Source organism: Xyrauchen texanus, chromosome 24 (genome assembly GCF_025860055.1).
Source record: "Xyrauchen texanus isolate HMW12.3.18 chromosome 24, RBS_HiC_50CHRs, whole genome shotgun sequence".
Classification (NCBI taxonomy): Eukaryota; Metazoa; Chordata; class Actinopteri; order Cypriniformes; family Catostomidae; genus Xyrauchen; species Xyrauchen texanus.
The window spans coordinates 27,189,412-27,209,959 of NC_068299.1; the positions used below are offsets into that span (position 1 = coordinate 27,189,412).

At 37.6% G+C, this 20,548-nt stretch overlaps 1 protein-coding gene across 5 annotated transcripts in view; it reads left to right on the plus strand.

Annotated features, from left to right (window-relative positions):
* The window catches only part of LOC127617714 (solute carrier family 4 member 11-like), a 112,161-nt gene that overhangs the window by 75,762 nt on the left and 15,851 nt on the right, over positions 1-20,548 (plus strand). For 4 of the 5 annotated variants that reach the window (XM_052089775.1, XM_052089776.1, XM_052089780.1 and 1 more), the window contains 9 exons: positions 3,963-3,995; positions 7,392-7,473; positions 12,426-12,549; positions 13,590-13,799; positions 18,184-18,243; positions 18,591-18,675; positions 19,631-19,756; positions 19,842-19,955; positions 20,392-20,524. In XM_052089775.1, coding sequence (XP_051945735.1) covers positions 3,963-3,995; positions 7,392-7,473; positions 12,426-12,549; positions 13,590-13,799; positions 18,184-18,243; positions 18,591-18,675; positions 19,631-19,756; positions 19,842-19,955; positions 20,392-20,524 — 967 coding nt within the window. The remainder of the gene's footprint in view (positions 1-3,962; positions 3,996-7,391; positions 7,474-12,425; positions 12,550-13,589; positions 13,800-18,183; positions 18,244-18,590; positions 18,676-19,630; positions 19,757-19,841; positions 19,956-20,391; positions 20,525-20,548) is intronic. The other variant, XM_052089779.1, reaches the window with a different exon arrangement.

The following is a 20,548-nucleotide window of genomic DNA, read 5'->3' on the forward strand; positions in this document are numbered from 1 at the left end:
AACAAACCGCCAAATGCTGATTTTTCATGAGCAATGGCAGGTAATTTTGCTGATATGGCATCCACTGTTGAGGGTGATCTGTAATACTTCTCGGAGTGATATATGACAAGAAATAAGATGCAAAGATGCACGCTTGACGAAACGTGTTATTATAAACTAAAGAAAAGCCTCTGATGTGCATCTGATTTGATGTGTGCGCAGTGATCTCTGCTGTTTACGAGTGCAATGAAAGCGCTTCTCCAAGACACGCACAGGCATAGCGTTCCGGGCCTCATTTGCCATTAATTATTGATCTTAGTGGTTAAGTGCATTTTCTACGAATGATTTTACAAATGTTTGCCCTTTGCCCAGGGTGTGAAATAGCAAAATGCGACGAGGCGCAATTTGGTTCGCAAGCTCCTCGTCTTGCATTCATGCTCAAGTAATTTTGCTCATCTACCCACAAAAGGAGGGTGACTTGTAAGACGTCTCGGAGTGGCACATGACAAGAAATGCTGTAAGTCACAAAGACACACGCTTGAAGAAACGTTATTATATTTTATCATATAAGAACAGACAAAAGAAGTCATTGCTTGTGTCGGATTCGCTGTTTGTTCAGAGGCATGCAGTGGGACCCTGTGTCCTGGAACATGCGCAAGAGTTATCACTCCCTTCTCTCATTTGTTTGAAAACTGTTTGCAAGAACAATGTAATCTCTGAGAATGCTGCAAATGATCTCCTGCCATCTCAGGAGGTGCAACGTGCAATTGCAAACACAACACTGCAGGTTTAGTAACATATATAACACACACACACACACACACACACACACACACACACACACACACACACACACACACACACACACACACGTCTTTTTTGGAACACATGGGAATTTATTAGGCTTATTTATTATGAGTCTTATTATTATTATCTTTACATTTATGATTGTCTTCAGTGCTTAATCTGTAGGCTATTAGTAATTTATTATAAAGTAATTTAAATCATTGACGGTTGCTTGCGTGATGGCAAATTTGGCCGTTGGAGATGGTAAATGTTTAGATTTGGGAAGGGGGTTTTATAAGAGTTTTGGATCATGTCGTTATTTTATTGCTTTATTTTGTTTAGTTTAAATTGCAATTTGAATTTAGAGTTGTCTTTTGTTTAAGTTTTTTGTGTTTCAATAAATTAATTTCATTTTTAAAGCAAAATCAATAAAGTAAAAATATTCACTGACCCTTGAATACATTAATGCAATTATCGTAAAAATATATTTTACGTATCGCCCAGCACAAAGGGAAGTTAACTTTTTCATGAACAATTGGTAAAATAAGTAATTTTATGGAGACCCTCACAAACACGCATACTTGATTCCATATTGCAGCATTTTACCTATTAATTGTTGCATATTTGTTTGTTTTTGTGTTTTTGAGTAGTCTATAGGAATAATAAACATTTAATTTTATTGAAAAAACTTAAAAGTAAAATAGTAAATAATTTGTTTGTGCTATGGCTCTTTCGGAAAAAATGCATCAACAAAAAAAACTAAAACAAAAAAAAAGTGGCTCCTTAGTTAGAAAAGGTAGAGATTATTGTGCATGAAAATAACAGGAGATTGGCAGTTACAGAAATACTCAAAGCAGACCGTCTGGTACCAAAAATGTCCACATTCTGATGGTTGGTGTGAACATTAACTTAAGCTCTTGACCCTACATTATCTGCATGATTTTATGCATTGCACTACTGCTACATGATTGGCTGATTAGATATTTGCATAAGTAGGTGTACAGGTGTTCCTAATAAAGTGCTCAGTGAGTGTATATTTCTTGAAAATGTATTTGTATGACTTCTATTAAACAAATGTATATTTCTGTCCCTATGACAAATGGTATTATTTAGCTTTTTTTCTCTCGCACATATTTAACAAACAGGACAATGTGTCAATCAAAGTATAATTTACAAGATTTTTTTGTGAAACTGTCACAAAAACATTGACATATTGTGATTTTGTTCCTCACATTTTTGTTTTGGTGGCATAATGCAAGGAATATTTTACATATACTATACATTTCCACATTGAGTTCTGGAGAAGAAGAAAAAATTGGCATCCTAGAGTTGCTCAAGTGACACATCAGCGAGGGTCAAAGTACCACCTTACAGTTTTAAACCTTGCATCATGTTGCAGTTTGTTTTACAGTGCTGGCACACTTTTTCAGCAGTCTTGTTTATTTTTTTCCTTAATTTTTTCCATAGGGATTTCAAAAGGTACTGGTACTTTCTAAAATATTTTTGTGCCATGAACGAAAACCAACCAGTTCCAAGGTGAAACAAAAATACAAACATTGATTTGTAGCAAAAAAGTATTTGAAAATCAGACACAAAGACAAATATACAAGACTCTGTGCTTATCATCTTAAATGAGGGAATGAAGTACAAATTAAGATAATGGAAAGTATCAAACGAATGATTTAAAGTTGCTGATTGTAAGTATAGAATCAATATGTATAAAAAAAACATCTCAAAATATTCAGATATAGAAATAGATTGAGAGAGAATCATTCGCAATGTGTTATAGGAGTGGGCAATCGCTGCAGAGATTTTTTGCTGGGATTTGTTGTTCGTGATGCTCTGGTGGATTTCCCCCCATCATCAAATTGAAATAGCATGGACTGATCACTTCAATAGAAGCATATGCCATTTATTAACAACCTTGAAGCTCACTGTAGCTCTGTATTTAAATGTTTTAAAGTAATCGTTAAAAAAATATGTACCTCTATGCAAAAACAATTATCAAATTTGTATTAATATACATTAGAATTATAAATCATCTTTGTCTCATAATTTAACCTGCATGGTTGGAAGTGCATGTGTAAATATCACCTCTGATATTTCTCACCACTTTACACAATTCTTTTCTGTCCTGATTCAGTTTACACTTAATACTCCCAGATTTCTTTCTACTGATACACAGAGTCCCTTCTAAGCATTGCATGCAATAAAATATGTTGTCTAATTCATTAAATATTCATGACAACATAATGTATAATCAAACTGTGTAAATCAGGCCACATTACTGTCATTTGATGTCATTTCCCTTGAGCTTTTCACTGGGCAGCACAAGCTTTTTCTGGATTGCGTTGATCGTTTCTGGCTCACCAGTAATATCTGTGGTTCTTACCATCATTGCCAAATTCACACTGAGTAAGCTGGAAAATATCATTAGTTGGGATCCTACTCAACAATTAAGCCTAGACTGGACTGTACCGTAATGTCAGTCCTGTCGGTTTTAACACAACACCAAATCTGTGCCTGAGTGTCAATTTGTGTGAATGGATTATAGTGAGGCCGTAGATTTGGGGTTTTCATTGTCTGAGGATGATACATTCTACCTCATCCCTGTTGCTAGGATACAAATCTCACATGTGAGAGAGAATTATATTAATGATATGAGCCTGGGAACATGCAAATGAACTGACGTGTGATTGGGTTCTGAAATGTGAATGTCATGAATATGATAATATATGCTCATTTGGTTAAGAATACATGAATGGGATCTAATTGTGAAACGTTTACACATACACACTGACGTGCACACACTTTTACATCCCAAAGTCCTATCAGTATGAAGATCAAATTAGAATGAAATGGGAATGAAGGTCTCGTTCCACTAAGACATGGGCACAATGAAAGATGGAGAAAAATAATATTTCATCTTGAGTAAATAGACCTGAGCATCTGCCTGACAACCCAGCCCCAATTAGTGAGAGAGTGAGGTTTCGTGTGTCTGTGTGGGTGGGTGGATTATCTGAATTTGTGTCTGAGAGAGATGTTTTACTGCCTGTCTTGCATTTGGTGTTCATGACATGTTTCTATACTCAGCCTAACTTTTAACTCTTTCCTTTCCAAGCTGAACTCAGTTTTATTGTGTGTGTGTGCATGTGCCTGAGTACGTGTGCTCATGTGTCTTCAATTTTCTCGCACAGACAGGTCGACGAATTTCATTTTCTATGACAACGGTAAGGAAGAAATGATCAGATCTGGGATGTTACACACACTTCATCTGTGTTTTTCCCTGAGTGCCGCTGTTTCCACTGGATGTGATTGACATGTACCATTAGTCCAATAGACACATGCGTCTCTGTTTTTGTATTCAGATCCATCAATTTACTGCATTCTCCAGTTGATGCAGTGACACAATCCAATTTGAAATCAGTATCCACATATTTGGAATGACGAGATTTTGGGTTGTTTTAAAAGAGTCAGTGCTGAATACTGAGTGATTCCATTCCTCGTGGTGGTGCGTTTGATTGGGCTGTATCAACTCCTCTCTCATTCTGCCTCATTGGAGTTTGGCTGATTGGCTGGGCATGCATTCCACTGTTGTGATTGAAAAAGGCCACTGTCATTCGGAAGTCTTTTTCTGGTTAATATTTATGCAACACACACACACACACACACGGAGAGAGAAGACTTTTAATATCTTGTGGGAATGTCTTTAGTGTGTGTGAATAAAAGCATCTGGTTTCATCCTGATGTCCAGGCCGCTGGCTGCTATCAGAGAAGGTGAGGTGGGGTTGGCCAAGTTGATTACCTGAATTTAAATGCATGTAAATTAGGAATAGGCGATAGAAAAAAAATATATAAATTTATATTCTAAATGTGTTTTAGGGATAAAGTTAATTATAAAAATGTTTTCAGGTATTAATCATGGATACAATATATGTATACATGCTGTAATATCAGTGGACATGTTGTAATAAAAATTTGGGGAAAATATTCTGCCGTTTTACAGTGGATTTAAAAAAAATAATAGGATCAAATGGGATTTAATTCATCAAACGTTTTGACAAGAGAAACTTAAGTGTACATTGCCAATGCATTATTAGACACTGTACATACAGATATAAACATATTGATAGCTGAAGTTTAATTTGCTGCAGTTTAAAATCTGAAAACTATTATTTTCTCTGACTGCCGTTCAGTCACTGGAACTAGACCTGTGACAGTAGAACTAGAAACAAGTGAAAGCGGAACTAATATTACCAACATCCAACAAAATGAAAAGGAAGGAACATGCATATAATACATCTATATCAAATATTTAGTTACTATTATACAATGCATTGCTAAATTAAATATAATAAAATAATGAATACAAATAATTAAATGAAATGGTGACAAACTAACCACAATATTCACTTAAAATTTAATTACACCAATGGGTCATCAGTTCAACTTCAGTTTGAAATTAAGCCTCATTCTTTAGGACTATCTTATATACAGTAAAGAATAGTTTGTATAAGCCTACTAGTTTTTAAGGCCTTGAATAAAGAGTAATATTTATATTTTGTGTATACTGAATTATTCAATCAATCAACATTATTTTTGACAGCAATAACTAGGCAACAACTATGGTTTTATCAACAGGGAAATGTAGTTAACAGTGACATTGAGCAGAAAGCTTACATATGACCAGTTTTGACAGAGCTGCTGATAAAAAGTTAAATGATCAGCATCGATTGATGAGATGAAAATTGGAGATCGGTGTCGAATGTTAAAATCCTGATTTGAGCATCCCTAATATTCAAGTTGACCGTTTAAAAAATGAATGTTTATGATTAGTGGGCTGAGATCCTGTCACAAAATGGACAAAAACACATACACGGTGGATGTTAACATTTGGATATGAAGACAGCGATTGTTTCACTGTTTATATATTTATTTGTTTGTGGGTGAACTGAAAAAAGGTCTCAATTTGGTTCTTTTTAAGAGGGCTCAAATGTGAAAACCCCAGTAGCCTTTTTGCGGTTGAACATGTGGAAAACATTACCATCATAATCGCAATATTTTTCGAAATAAATCGCAATATAACTTTTTGTCCAAATCGTGCAGCCCTAATATATATGTATATGTATATGTATATATACACACAGTACATATAAATCATTGAGTCAATTTTTGGAATCAGTTTGAGACCGTTTAAATTGATTAATGGAAATATATCAAACATCCTAACTCTATCTGCATTTTTACCACTCAGATTTCAATAAGAGATGGTATGTGATGGTAGATGACAAAACTCTTATATTCTTATAAGTTGTGATACAATGTACAGGGCCAAAACTGGCCTACTGGCTCGGCATTTTGGAAACTTAAACTTAAAACTGCCAAATTAAAAATGTGTTAAAACATCCTGATAATTGTAAATTTTTTATCAGCAGCAATATTCAATATATCGTTTTACCTTTGGCCACGTCCTCACCAATTCATTTGTGGTTAAATACGCATTGATTTTGCTGCATTTACACCTCTCATTCACACTAAAACAGCATTTTACTCTACCAAAAATGCTCTCCAATAATGCATACTTTGGACTACTTTGGAAAATGATTATGTTAAAATTCTGATGATTATCAGAAATTTCAGATGAAAACGGATTAGTGTGGACGTGCCCTTAGTGTGTGTGTGTGAATGTGTGTGCCTTTATGCTCAAGTGTACATGCACGTATGGCTGAGCACAACATGCCACTTTGTACTTTTGACTTGAAGTATTGTGGAAAGAGTTTACACAGCACTCTCAGCTGTTTACCCTCCTGCCATGATTTTTGTATTGCCCAGTATTGCTCCATTGATAAGTTATCACTCTTTTCCTCTCATTCTATCTCTCTTACTGTCTATTTCTCGATGGTGCATAGTCTGTTGTCATGGTAATACCCATCTGTCCAGAGTGTGAGTGTGTGATGTCTTATTGATGAGACAGAGTGTGGCAGAGACAGCCATCCTGCCTGCTAAACAGCACACACACAGACACACACACACACACACACACACACATATTGTTTTTGCTAGACATAATGATCAACTCACATCTTTTACCTCTGCTGGACAGAGGACATACACAAATACACACACATACCTACACACTGCTTGTTGTTAATATGTGGGACAACTCACAGCTACACAAGGCAGAGGGCAGGAATTTGAATTAAAAATGTGGTGGTGTTCTTGGAAAGGTCTTCATTGTCACTCACGCTGGCTGCAGTGATGTGTATTGTCCTCTGCTGAACTACTGCTTCTGTTCTACCTTGATGTGCATTAGACTTTTCATAATGATGAGAGGACTGTGATTTAATTACCAGCACCTCCTTCATTTCACATCCTCTTGTGCGTGTGTCTGTTTTTTTTTTTTTTGTCCCGTTATACAGTGAAAGTCAGTTGACTTAATCTCGGTGTCAAACTTGTGAGCAGTATCATTATTCTTATGTTCAATTCACTCTCAATTTGCAGTTCTTTCAGAGTGGCACCTAGATTGTAGTTAACTTGTGATTGTTCAATTCTTTCTCCATTCATGGTCACCAATTGTCTTTAGTGTACTGCCACTCATGATTAACCCCTGCCTTCTTTCCTCACAGTGCATCTATTGTCAGAGACGCTGCAATGTGTGACAGCCACAGCCACAGGGATCCAGTACCAGCAGTCCTGGCTTTGCATCCTGTGAGTACCTGGACTTCTCTTAGAACAGACCCTAGATTGGTTCTAGAGCAGGGGTGTCCAAATTATGATTTGGATCCATGGAGAGGTGCAAAAAAAATACTTTTATATTAGATACAATACTATTTGAAAGCTTAGATTTTTCTTTTAATATTTTTTTAAGAAATTGAAAGATTTTTTGGTAGCACTTTATTTTACAGTACTGTTCTATATTTACGTACTATATAATTACAACAACTACAGTAATTACTAGGTACTAACCCTAAACCTAACACCAGCCCTAACTTTAAACCATATTAAGTTCATGTAGTTACCTAATAATACTCAGTACTGTCTTAAGTACACTGTAAGCATACATAAAAGTATGCATACTATAAAATAAAGTGCAACCATGTTTCCTTTTTTTTCCACCAATGTTGCATATAATTGATTAAACAAAATATGGTAAAACCATTGATGTAACAATCCAAAATTTAAGGCATGAAATGCAAGCCCTTGTTAGATTACTTTTTCATGAGTGTACAAATTCTAGTCTGTTATTGCTATTATTATTGCTGTAACAATGCAGCAGAAACAGGAAGGCCAATCAGAGGTGAACTGGGTCCAAATGTGCATTCTGAAAGCAGAGGCATTTGTTATGTTATTTTGTCAGTGAATTCTGTGCCAAGAAGTCCTTCAATTTAAAGACATGGCGAAGTCATTCAGTGCCTTCTTTGGGGCCGAAGCATCTTTGTGTAATGCAGGGGTTGGCAACCTTTTTGACATGGAGTGCCATTTTTTTATTTTCCTGGTCAATGGCTGTGCTGCCCCCCTGTCCTTTTGTGTTATGATTTAACAAAGTTAATGTCACACATTTGCTTATTTGATGACTGATCACGAAATTGTGATCTTAAAATATTGAAATATTTATTATATTATGTCACTGTAATCATTTAATCACTAGCACACAAGCAACAGCCAAAGAGGAGCAGGCTATTTTATTTATATGACATTTTTGGCACTTGCATTCCAATCTACATATTGATGTAGCTTAATCCTTCCTCATGATCATGCAGCATGTTTTCATCAGATGAATGGGAGGCTAAATGGTATTATAAAATAGAAAATGGTATAATGGTATTAAAGAGTGACGAGACTCGCGCTGCGCTTGCAAGCCATTCAACTATTTAGCCCTGGAAACTTTATTTCCAGGTTTATATTTTGAATAGGCTCAGATTTTTAAACCCCACCATGTGGGTTTATGTTTTCTCTTTTAATCGTTTAATGTAATTTTGAATGTCCATGGTTTAAGGAGGGTGTACCTGTATGCTGGGTTGGAAATGTCAAGGATTAATAGTGGTGTTTTTCTTATTGCATTACATGTAGTTCTGAAAGCAAAAATAAAAAAAAAATGAAACATGGAATGTAGGCTGTCATCTGCGCAGTCTGACCGAAGCAAAGTGGGCACATTTGCTTGTGCGATCAACAGAAAGTTTAGTGCTACCTGCTCGTGATGTGAAAATGGCTTGCAAGCGCTGCACGACTCTGTTCGGTATACTGCAGTCTCGTCACCTTTTAACTTTTTGTTTAGCCTCCCATTCATCTCATAAAAACACGCTGCGTGATCACGAGGAAGGATTACATCAAGATGGAGATTGGAATGCAGGTGCATTTATATAAAATAAAATAGTCTATTCCTCTCTAGCCGTTGCTGGTGTGCCAGTGATTACCCTTCTGCGAGCCAATACTGGCACGTGTGCCATTGGTTGCCAACCCCTGGTGTAATGTTTGACGTGAGATGAGAGCAGGATCTAAACGCAGCTACTTTTGATGAAAAAACAAAACAAGAACCAAGACACTAAATAGATAGAAGAACTGCAGCAAATTCTCCAAGAAGCTTGGAACATTCTATCTGCCAACAACAAAGCAAAACTGTGTCCAGGTGTATCTAGCAGAATTGGTGATGTTTTAAAGGTAAAGGTGGTCACACCAAATATTGGTTTAGCTTTTTTATGTTCACTGGACTTTGTATGATATTAAGTGATAAATGAAAACTATATATGTCATTATTTTTGAAGACATACTCACTATGCAACATTTTTCACAAGTGCCTAAAACTTTTGCACAGTACTGTATATACACAAGAACAAATGACGTTAACAAGACTAATTAACAATAAACACCTGGGAACAATCATGGGGAGCACAGAGACAAGACAAAACTATACTTCAGAATATAAGTCCATACAAAACTAAATTCCGATATGTTACATCTTGTTGTGTTTTCTCTGATAGTATTTCAGCAATCATGAAGTGTGTCCCGTTTGTTGTTTAAAATCAGAGCTAGTGATGACAGATTCATGATTGAATCATTCTTTTGATCCAGATCTTTTCAGTTTATTGGCCAAACAGGTTTGCAAAACGGTCTGAATCGATTTTGCGACTAAGTCCGATTAATTCGGACCACTCATTCACTGAATCATTTGGAGTGGTTTCTCTCATTAAAACTGCATTGGGATTCTTAATTACACAGAGAACAAACAGAGTGCTAGAAGAAGTGAATATGTATCTACGATCAGCTGAAACAAAAGTCTACTTTTAAGACTGATAACTTTGAGAATTGCCAATGAGTGCTGTGTTATGTGAATAAGGGGCCGTTCACATCAAAATATTTTTGCATTCACCCGTACTGTTTTTCAGTTGTTTTCCTCATAAACATTCACTAAATTGATTTGACCACTGTGCCCCGTTTTGATGTGTTTTTAACATCTCTCACAGGAGCGCTGCATTTTTAGATGCCAGTCAAGTTAAGCTGAACTTTAACTGTTAAAAATGCATCTCAAGACACACATTCATCACACTGTGTCTTGATTTTTTATCGCAAGAACGAGTTTGTTCTGAATGGTTACTGTCTTTTAGAAATGCTTTAGCCAGTAGTTACATAAATGCTACACATAAATGCTACACATGCTCAAGAAAATAAAAAAACAGTTCTGTTAAAGTCAACAGAATTGTAATTTTTGGTGTTGTTTTTGCCAAAAATGTTGGAACATTTGGAATGCTCATGGTGTAACATGCCTCCAGACCCCCCTAGACAATAAGTGTACAGTACTTTTTCATCAGGTTTCTACTCATACCCATCTTTGCATGAAATCCTGCAGGCACCCCTGGTTGTAAATCACCTAAAACATGTACACTTTTAAATGTAATAAACAATAAATGTATAAGAATGATCTACTTTATAAAACAATACCAACAATCATGAATATTTTATTTAAACAGTAAAGCAACCCTCAGTGATGCTAATAAAGATAAAGCTATGTGTGTATTCATTAGTAATTAATTTGTCAATGTCTAAGCTCTCAATAGCTCATATTAAAGTGCTGATTTCATTAAATGTATGAAAAACTACACATTTTTTACGAGTTCTGGAGAGAGGAGTGTTTTACTTTAGGGTGTGATCCCTGTCTTTTATTCACCTTTAATTTGTTTAAATACACTGGAAAATGATTTCTGAAAAAGAGTGGGAACCCTGTTGTAGCAGTTTTGCTTTGGCTGTATTTTAACATCCCATCTACACCACAAGTCACAGCTTAGTTGATTATTTTAGGAAATTAAAAAAGAAAAAACTTATTTGGGAAATGATATAAAATAAACTGGTTTCCCCATTCAATAAAACTTTCTTACACAATTTGCCAATAGTGTCCCCCCTGGTTTTAAATATAAAACTTTCTACATTCTGTTAGATTTCTCTAAAAACATGACATAATAGCTTAGGCATTTTGCTTCTCAAGTGTATATATATTATTTTAGGAATGTTTAGATATTTGTACTAAAAAGCAACAAAAATACTGAATAAGACTGTCAAGTTCCACCATCAAGCATCTCCTTGGACAGCAAGCCAAGTCTGTTTACTTCTATCACTCTCAAGGATTATATGAACAACAATCATTGAAGACCCTCTGACCCTCTCTGGGTTCTGAGCAAATAACTAAACGGTAAATAAAATTTTGTTACAATGATGTTCAGCCATTTACAAAGTTCTACACAGTGCCCAGTAATCAGAGGAATCTGTTGTTAAATGTTTCTTTGAATTACATTAGTTTATGAATAACAGATGACTCTTGGATAACCCTCAGTGACTCCATGATATTACATACTGTATATAGCAGAGACAACAGGACTAAGATATGCTTAAAACATGGAGACAAAGCAACCAGTCTTTTTAGACTAAAATGTTTCTCTTTCGAGTCTTTCAATTGTATGTCAAACATTTGAATTGGTTATGATTGAATTGCTGCTAACGATCAATTGGTGCCTGATGTTGAGGCCCTCCTTAAAGAAAACAGTAAGTAACAGTAAGTGTGAGGAAACGGCAAGTAAAAATGTGTTTCTTTCATACAGGTCCCTTTTATATTAGCCGTTGTATGCATGAACCTACATTGCCTACGTTTTATGGCTGCAAGCAAGTGTGTTATGATTATTAGCTGGACTAATAAGACAGATTCTTATGTAGGCAGTGTTTGAGTAAAGAGCCTTTTATTGATATGTATTTAATATATATAAGACATACAGCAGTGTACAATTTAATTTTTTGTTTACGTATTGTTCAACTTCATGTGGTTTATTAATGCTTCTTGCATATAAAATTACTCAGTCAAGTGTAGTGAGTGGTTTTCTATTTTCCTTTTCATTACAGTAGATTATGTTGATATTAACTGCATAATAGGTGGATTTATAAACCAGGAAAAGAACAGAAAATGCCTTTTTCAATGAATCGGCCCATGACCATATATTACTTTGACACCCCTGTTCAAGAGATTTCTGTAATCCCATTAGACCTCAACGAATGGATTTGTTAATGTTTTTGCTTTACTCTTGTTACATGTTAAATTAATCTGATACAGTGCCATGTACATTAAGGCACTGTGTAAATTTAAAGAGGATTTATTAAGATTTATAAACTCTTTGGGACAGCTGTAATGTGAAGAACCTGCAGAGGCGGCACGTGTGTATCTCTCGCCTGGATCGTCCACAGAACTGGGGGGAAAATTGCGCAGAAGTCCGCTATGTTATCCTCATTCTGGCACCTTCTAAAATGGTAATATAATCACATAAATACATTCACAGACATCCATACCCTGAAAAACTCTGTAAACTCCATACACTGCAAAAAAACAAAAATGCTTTATGCGGTAACATCTAAACTAACTGTTTGAACAAACCTCATTACATTAGGTTACACCACCACAACTAATTTTAAGGGTTAGATAAAGCTTATTAAGGTAATAATTGCAGGTTTGTGGGTTAATTGAGTTGTTGTTAGTAAACTGTGCCATTTGTGCCAGAACATTTTAGGAATATTTCTATTTATAAAATACATACACAACGTGTAAAACTAAAATCACTTTAATTTTACCAATAACAAGAGTTCAGTATCCTGTTAATTCTATCAGTATTGAGTCATTGGGGCACAAATGAACCACAAAGGGCACTGTTTCCTGAGAAGGACCCATTAACATGACACATACCAGTCCTTAGTCTAAAAGACTTTGTGTTCCCCTCATAGTCTCCCTGTAATGGCTTTGGGGCCTCTGGCTCCCTCAAAGACCATTGTGTACTTCTTTTTGTGTCTGTGTTTACATCATAAATCTCTGTGTTTGTGTGTATATGTTTACATCTGTTGCCATAATCACTCTCTCTCCTGATTATGCATGTGCCCAGTTCTTTTTATCCTCTTTATTTCACCAGGCGATAGAGCAAACTTTTTTGCTTTGTAATCCTTTGCTTCTCTCACAAGCAATAAAAATAAATGCACAAACACACATCTTCTCATTACATTAAAAGCAGGATTGTCATGCTGGCATGTGTAGACTACATCCGCTTTCCATATTATGTGTAAAAACAATGAAAGGAAACAAATGTTATGTAACTTAAATACCAAATGGACTCAATCTGTAATATGATAAAGCAAAAATCATGTGTGCGATGTGCACAGATTCTCATGTCTGTATTAGCAGAGTAAGAGCATTTGGCTGAAAAGTTAAAGTGTCTCTAAATCTGATTTAGCCTTAATAACCAAATGTAACGTACACACGTTTGATCTCTGTATTTGCCATGTCCTGTCCTGACCTCTCACAGAAAAGCACTAAGACGGCCATGGAGCTGGGCAGGACGTTCGCCAGCATGTTCTCGGACATCTCCTTCAGACAGAAGCTGCTAGAGAGTAAGACTCAGGAAGAGTTTAAAGAGGCACTGGTCATCCAGAGGTACCACCTGACTGCTGCCAGGCGTAAAACCACGGCTGTGGAGGGCGAAGAAACAGACCCACACAGCCAAAAACCACTGAAGGTGTGTGTGTCGCTGCATGTGCTTGCTAATGTTTAAGGTTCAAACCTGAATAGTTCACCCAAAATCAAAAATGTTGTCATCATTTACTCATCCTCATGTTGTTTCAAACCCTTTTCATACCCTAGTGGAAATGCAGAAAGAAATTTAAGGCAAAATGTAAGTCACCATTCAATTCCATTGTATGGAAAGTTTTCTCCTTTTGTATTGCACAATGGAGAGAAAGTCATACAGGTTTGGAACAGCGTGAGGATAAATGAGTATCGTAAATGAGTAATGGATCTGTTTTCTCTGCAGCTCTTGCTCTGTCTGTCTCTTTATCTGTCTCACCATCTCTCTCTTCTGCATTTTGCTGTTTGACTTACACTTCAGTGATTGAGTTATACAGAGCATGTAGCAGCTAATGAGAATTTATATTGTTTGTTACTCTGGTTTGAAGCACACACACACACACACACACACACACACACACACACAAACAAACAAACAACCGCCATTCGCCACTAAGTGGCGGTGATGTCACCACGACGCTTGTGCCAGGCTATGTGCACGTTAAGGCCACGTGAAGTGTTGAACGCCCGCTGGCAGGAGGTCACGGGACAGATCCAACCGGTGACATGGGTCGAATGACTGAGATGACTGGTTGATGCACCACCTGTGCCCCCTACTGTGCCAACTTGCTGTGCTTTAGCCACCCTGCGCTCTGCTCGTTGTTGTGAGCGTCGCTCCTCTGCCCTCCGTTGTTGTTGGAGGGCGACTGCCTCCAACTGGCCAGCAGCATCCTTCACAAGCCTCTTCCAAAGAGGCCGATCTTGACACTGCTGGTACCAGTCGTCGGCAAGTCCACTCAGCTCCAGATCCTCCTGTACCACATCACTCCATCTCTTCTCCAGCCCGTGCCGTGCCCGCTTAGCCCCCTCTATCCGGCCAAACAATAACTGTTTAGGCATGTGGTGGCCGGGCATGCGGGCTACATGACCCAGCCAACGCAACCTTGCCTGCCGGATGAGCTCACCGATGGGACTTTGTCCACATCTTTCAAAGACTTGTGAGCTCCTCACACAATCCAGCCTGGTTAAACCCAGGATGGATCTTAGGCAGGCCAGCCTAAATGTTTCTAGCCGGCGATGATGTTCCATTAGGGGGGTCCACGTTTCGCAAGCATAGAGAAGGGAGGGAATGACCGTGGCCGAGAATACTTGAAGCTTTGTGCGGAGCGACAAACCGGGTAGCTTCCACGCAGCATTACGCAGCCGATGAAAAGATAATGCCGATCGACTGATTCGGAGTGAGACCTCTGCTGTCAAACCGGAGCTGGTCATAAGCACACTTCCCAGGTATGGAAAACACTCCACTCTCTCCAAAACTGCCCCATCACCAATTGGGAGCTGTGGGAGTGTAGTGTCCGTTGGTACATAATACCCAGGAAGGTGCTTAGTTTTGGTTGGGCTGATGGTCAGGCCCCATCTCTTAGTGGCAAGCTCCAGGTTCATCAGCAGCGCCTCCAACTCCTCCTCTGAGTGAGCAGCAATCACCAGATCATCAGCATACATAATGTGGTTGAACAATAGGGAGCCATCCCTTGACCGCACCCGGGCATCGATCAACCTCCCATTATATCTGTACCAGATGGAAATTCCTCCAGTACAGCCATCGAAGGCTTCACTGAACCACATGGTCAAAATAGATATTAAATAATGTGGGGGCCAGAGGACATCCCTGTCGCACTCCAAGGTGAACAGGGAATGGCTCCGACTCCCGACCACGTAGTTTTACCCGGGCCCGCTCGCCATCATGAAGGTCCTTAATGATCGCGAGCAGCGGGTCTGGGATTCCGAAAGCACGAAGAACAACCCAGAGCCCAGGCCTACTGATGGTATCATAGGCCTTGACCAGGTCAATAAAGCAGAGATGTAGGTCTTGCTGGAATTCCCTACACCTCTGCTGTAGCAGACGGACAGAGAATATGGCATCTGTGCAAGACCGCCCCTTCCTGAAACCACACTGGGGCTCCGCAAGTCTCTCCTCAGTGTGCCTGGCAAGGCGATGTTGAATAATCCTTGCCAGGACCTTTCCTGGCACACTGAGGAGTGAGATGCCCCTATAGTTATTACAATCTGAGCGGTCCCCCTTTTTAAAGAGAGGGACCACCAGGGCATCCTTCCAATCCTGCGGAACCCGCCCAGTGGTCCAGACTGTTGTTATGATGTCATGTAGGGCAGTCTGTGCACAAACACCACCCTCCGTCAGCATTTCACTGGGGAGATCATCTCTGCCCGGTGCCTTTCCTGGCCTCAGGCTCTGGATCGCCTTCAGTACTTCCTCTAAAGATGGTACCTCAGCCAGCCACCCACAAGGAGTGACTTCTTCCTTCAATATTTGTGGCACCGCACACACACACACACACACACAAGCATTAGACCAATCTGGCTGAGGTTACCCACCTGTAAAAATCCTGTATTTTCTTTTCTGTAACGACACCAGCGGAGGCCCATATATTTTGTTTTTGCTTTCTTCTGGAATGGCAACCAGGTGGAGAGGATCATTTCTTTGCGTGTGTGTTTGTGTGCACACTAAAACTATTCATCATTGGCAAACGACCAGGAAAGGTCTCTCTCTCTTTCTCCCTGTCTCTCTCTGTCTTTCTATATATCTGTATAGACACTCACTGTCATGTGTGTAGCTCAGTAATGAGCAGTTTAAGCTGTATGGCTTATTTAAACATGACTTGAGACAGGTTCCCTCTGACTGACATGAAAGGAGCTTGTCTTCCAAAAAGAGGCTACTACAAGTCAGTGAAACTGTATCGCTGCCAAATCCTGACATGTAAAGCCTTTTAAAATGAGATTAATTCATCAACACTTTCTGTGTTCGCCATCTTGGCACACACAAGCATACGCATTAGTGTTTCCTACCAATTAATTTGTTTTTGTAGCCCTCCCATAATACATAATAAACAAAACAACTTTTGGAATGTATTTGATTTCATTTAATCATTTATTAAAATATTACTCTTTTGTGAATTAATGGTTGTTTCAGCTTTAGGCATTTTTTAACTCTGAACCTCTAGAAAGTAAAAATCTTGTTAAAAAAAATTCAAACTCTCACTAGCTTATTTTATTAAGTTTATTTATGTCATTTATTTTTTATTTTTTAAATCATGTAATTTCCACCACATATCAAATTCTTTATTGTATTTAATAGAATTCTGGGGTAGAAAAGTGATGGAAAAATTATTCTGGGCAAAATTGTTTGTTGTGTCATAATATTTTTTTATTTTATTTATTTTAATGATAGAAATTATTTTCACAAAATAAACATTTGAAATGGTTTATTTCACTAATTGTTTAATTGATCATTGTTGTAAATGTAATAATTAGTATTTTTCTAATAGATTTACATAGTTTTAGATTAAAGGTCAAAGTCTGGGGACAAGGCTAAAACATTTTAATCTCTACATGAAATGCTTGATAAGTACCTAAAATAAATGATGATGATGATGATGATGATGATGATGATGATGATGATGATGGTATGGTAAAAGGTTTCTAAATCAGATTCAAAATCAACCCCTGGGACATGAAATTGCCTGAAGTTGATAAAACACCCATATATCTTTAACTACTCATTTTCATATAAATATCTAGCCAGTAAGTCAAATGTACAGTATAATTCATTAATCTTTATGATGGATTCAGAAATGCATTAGACAAATTCAAACCTATAAGTCTTTTTGACCGATTCAATAAAATAATTGGCTCTCAAAAGGAAACTGTATAGTTCACCCAAAAATGAAAATTCTCTCATTATTTACTCACCCTCATGTCATCCCAGATGTGTATAACTTTTTCTCTTCAACAGAAAACAAATGAAGGTTTATAGAAGAATAGCTCAGCTTTGTTGGTCCATACAATGCAAGTGAATGGTGAGCAGACCTTTGTAGCTCCAAAAATCACATAAACCTACAGAGCTGAGATATTCTTCTAAAAACCTTTGTTTGTGTTCTTTTGAAGAAAGAAAGTCATATGGGATGGCTTGAGGTTGAGTACATGATGAGAGAATTTTTATTTTTGGGTGAACTATTTCTTTAAGAGCGATTCCTTCACTAACTAGACTACTTTGGATGTAGTATATTCAGCCAGTGAAGCCAATGGAAATAGATTAGTGTTGTCTATTAATTTTCTTTGTATTATTTCACAATACCCCTGTCATTCTATCTCATCACATTCAACTCTGCAAAGTCACAACATGTGTCAGTTATTTTACATATTTGCATTAATCAATATTTACAGTAGTTTAAGTGAAAAGTGTCCGCTTTGCTGATGTAGTTGTAATGCTATTGCCTTGTTCTAATGCTGTTCTAACACTGGGCTGTCTCTCTCTCTAGTCTGCAGAATCTGTGTTCTCGCAACTTGTGTCTCTCTCTCTGCTGTGCAGGGGGCCCTGTGTGAGTGTGATTACATCGAGCTTCTGTGTATGAGTGTTTGAGTGTGTCTGAGAGTGTAAACAAGAGAGATAGTGATGTTTGTCTGCTTTAACACGCTTCACTTGCAGTGTAAATCATTGTGTGTCTATTTGCTTTTGTGTGTGTATTTTCTGTAATTCTGCAGGATTTTGTGTGTGTGTAATATGTTAAATTGATGTAAATGTGTGTGTTTTAATCATGCGCCTCTTCTTCTGCAGTATTTCATTAAATGTACCTGTATTTCAATGTTTTCACTTTTATGTATGTAGATGTATGAACGTGTGTGAGTAATCATCAGTCTCTCTCTCTCTCTTTCTCACTCTGTGTAGTGTAGAGATTTTTTCAGAGTGGGCAGAGGAATCTATGAGGATCTGTGTCGTCGTCTGCCTCTCTACCCATCTGACTTCACTGACGGTGTGTGTCACCGACACATTTACAATTAAATCTTTTTTAAAACCTGAACTAAAATTCCCATGGTTTTGCAAATGAAAGATTTCAAAGATGACCCTCCAATGGTCTTCTCATTAATGTTAGTACCATCCAGTGTTGGAGAATGATGCTACTATTTAAAATAGCTTAATTTTTCCCAGTTGTGTGACAATAGCTCAGCTGCTTTTAAGGCAACACTCACACCAAAAAGTTAATTACAGTATACAGTAATTATTATATTGTAGCTTATTAACTTTTACATTTTAAAGTCATCTTGAGGCCTCCTTGGAAGTTTGCTGAGGCGTCCAGTAGTCTGGCCCCCTGGTTGAGAACCACTAGCCTAAAAGAGTGTAGCTTTTTCTGTGACAAGCTACTTTTCCCAATGAGTAGTGGTGAAATGTGACAAAATGCTATATAGCTGGTATTTATGTCACATTGTATTGTCCACACAGTTTTATGGCTGGATGAACAAAAGCAAAAACCATAAATGCTCTTTAAAATGTTGTTTTGTATGTGGGGTTGTTAAGTCTGAATTTTTGTGAATCAGTTCACTTCTTGGATGGTTCGTGTACATGAACCATTTTGCAAACAGAAGATTCAGATTCCCTGCTTGGGATTTTATGTCTTATGTTTTGTAACACACTTTTTAATATTGCTGTTCATAACGATGTTTTCTACTCAGTTGTATGAATTAGGGTTTTCTAAATACTGTACATTCATTTTATTCTGTTCAAGTTTACTGTTTTGCATCAGGTAAATAAAGCTCTGATTGCAAAAAAACACCTATGGATCTTATTCCAAGCACTCTTTAGTAATCATACATAATAGAATTAAACCGTTCTAATATGGTAAATATTATTATTTTTTACGTGTAAATTAAATTTGGCACCCTAATATATATTTACATATACTTGTGTTTGAATAAATATGTGTGTTTTAGGATTAGTAGGCAATAACAAAGCCCTTGTGAAGTTTATGACGACGTCCATCTTCCTCTACATTGCTGTGCTGCTTCCTGCCATTGCTTTTGGCTCACTCAATGATGAGAGCACTCGGGGAGAGATTGGTGATCACTCACACACAAATACACACTTTTCACAGATTTACATGCACACACACACACACTAAGCTCTTCTCTGTCTCTTGATTAGATGTTCATAAGACGATCATTGGGCAGAGTATAGGTGGAATAATCTACTCATTATGTGCTGGATCGCCTCTCGTCATTCCATTGACCACGGCACCCATCGCTATTTTCATCAGTGGTATGTACATGTACATCCAAATGCCTCCACAAGTATGCAATAATTGCTCATATATGCACATGCACATACACACATACCTTCACTTTATTCACCCTCATTTGTGGTCTGGTCCTGAAATGTTTTTTGTTTTTTTCGGTATGTTTAGATGAGCACTTGTTGTTTGTTGAATACTGTGACTTGGTAATGACATTAAGTGTTTAGAGAGCTCTCAGCTAACCACAAGATGAGATGGAACAAGACTGTTAATCTCACAAAATGCAGGATGGGAGTCTGACAAGGCCAACATTTTTGTTTGGTCGAAGACTGGCTTAGACTAGATTATCCCCTAAAGCTCATTTCTGCGGCAGCAATCGAAAACTGTCACCAGGGTGAGACCGCTAATGACCTCAGTCCTGTATTTTTGCTTCTGTGTGTTTTGTCTATTTGTGGGTAATAGTGATTAGGGGGATCTGTGATGATTATGAGCTGGACTTTGCAGCATTTTATGCATGTATCGGTTTGTGGAACAGCCTCTTTCTCATCATGGGAGGAGTTTTCAACCTCAGCCTGCTTGTAAAGCTCTTCAAGAGGTCAGATATGCACGCACTTACAAA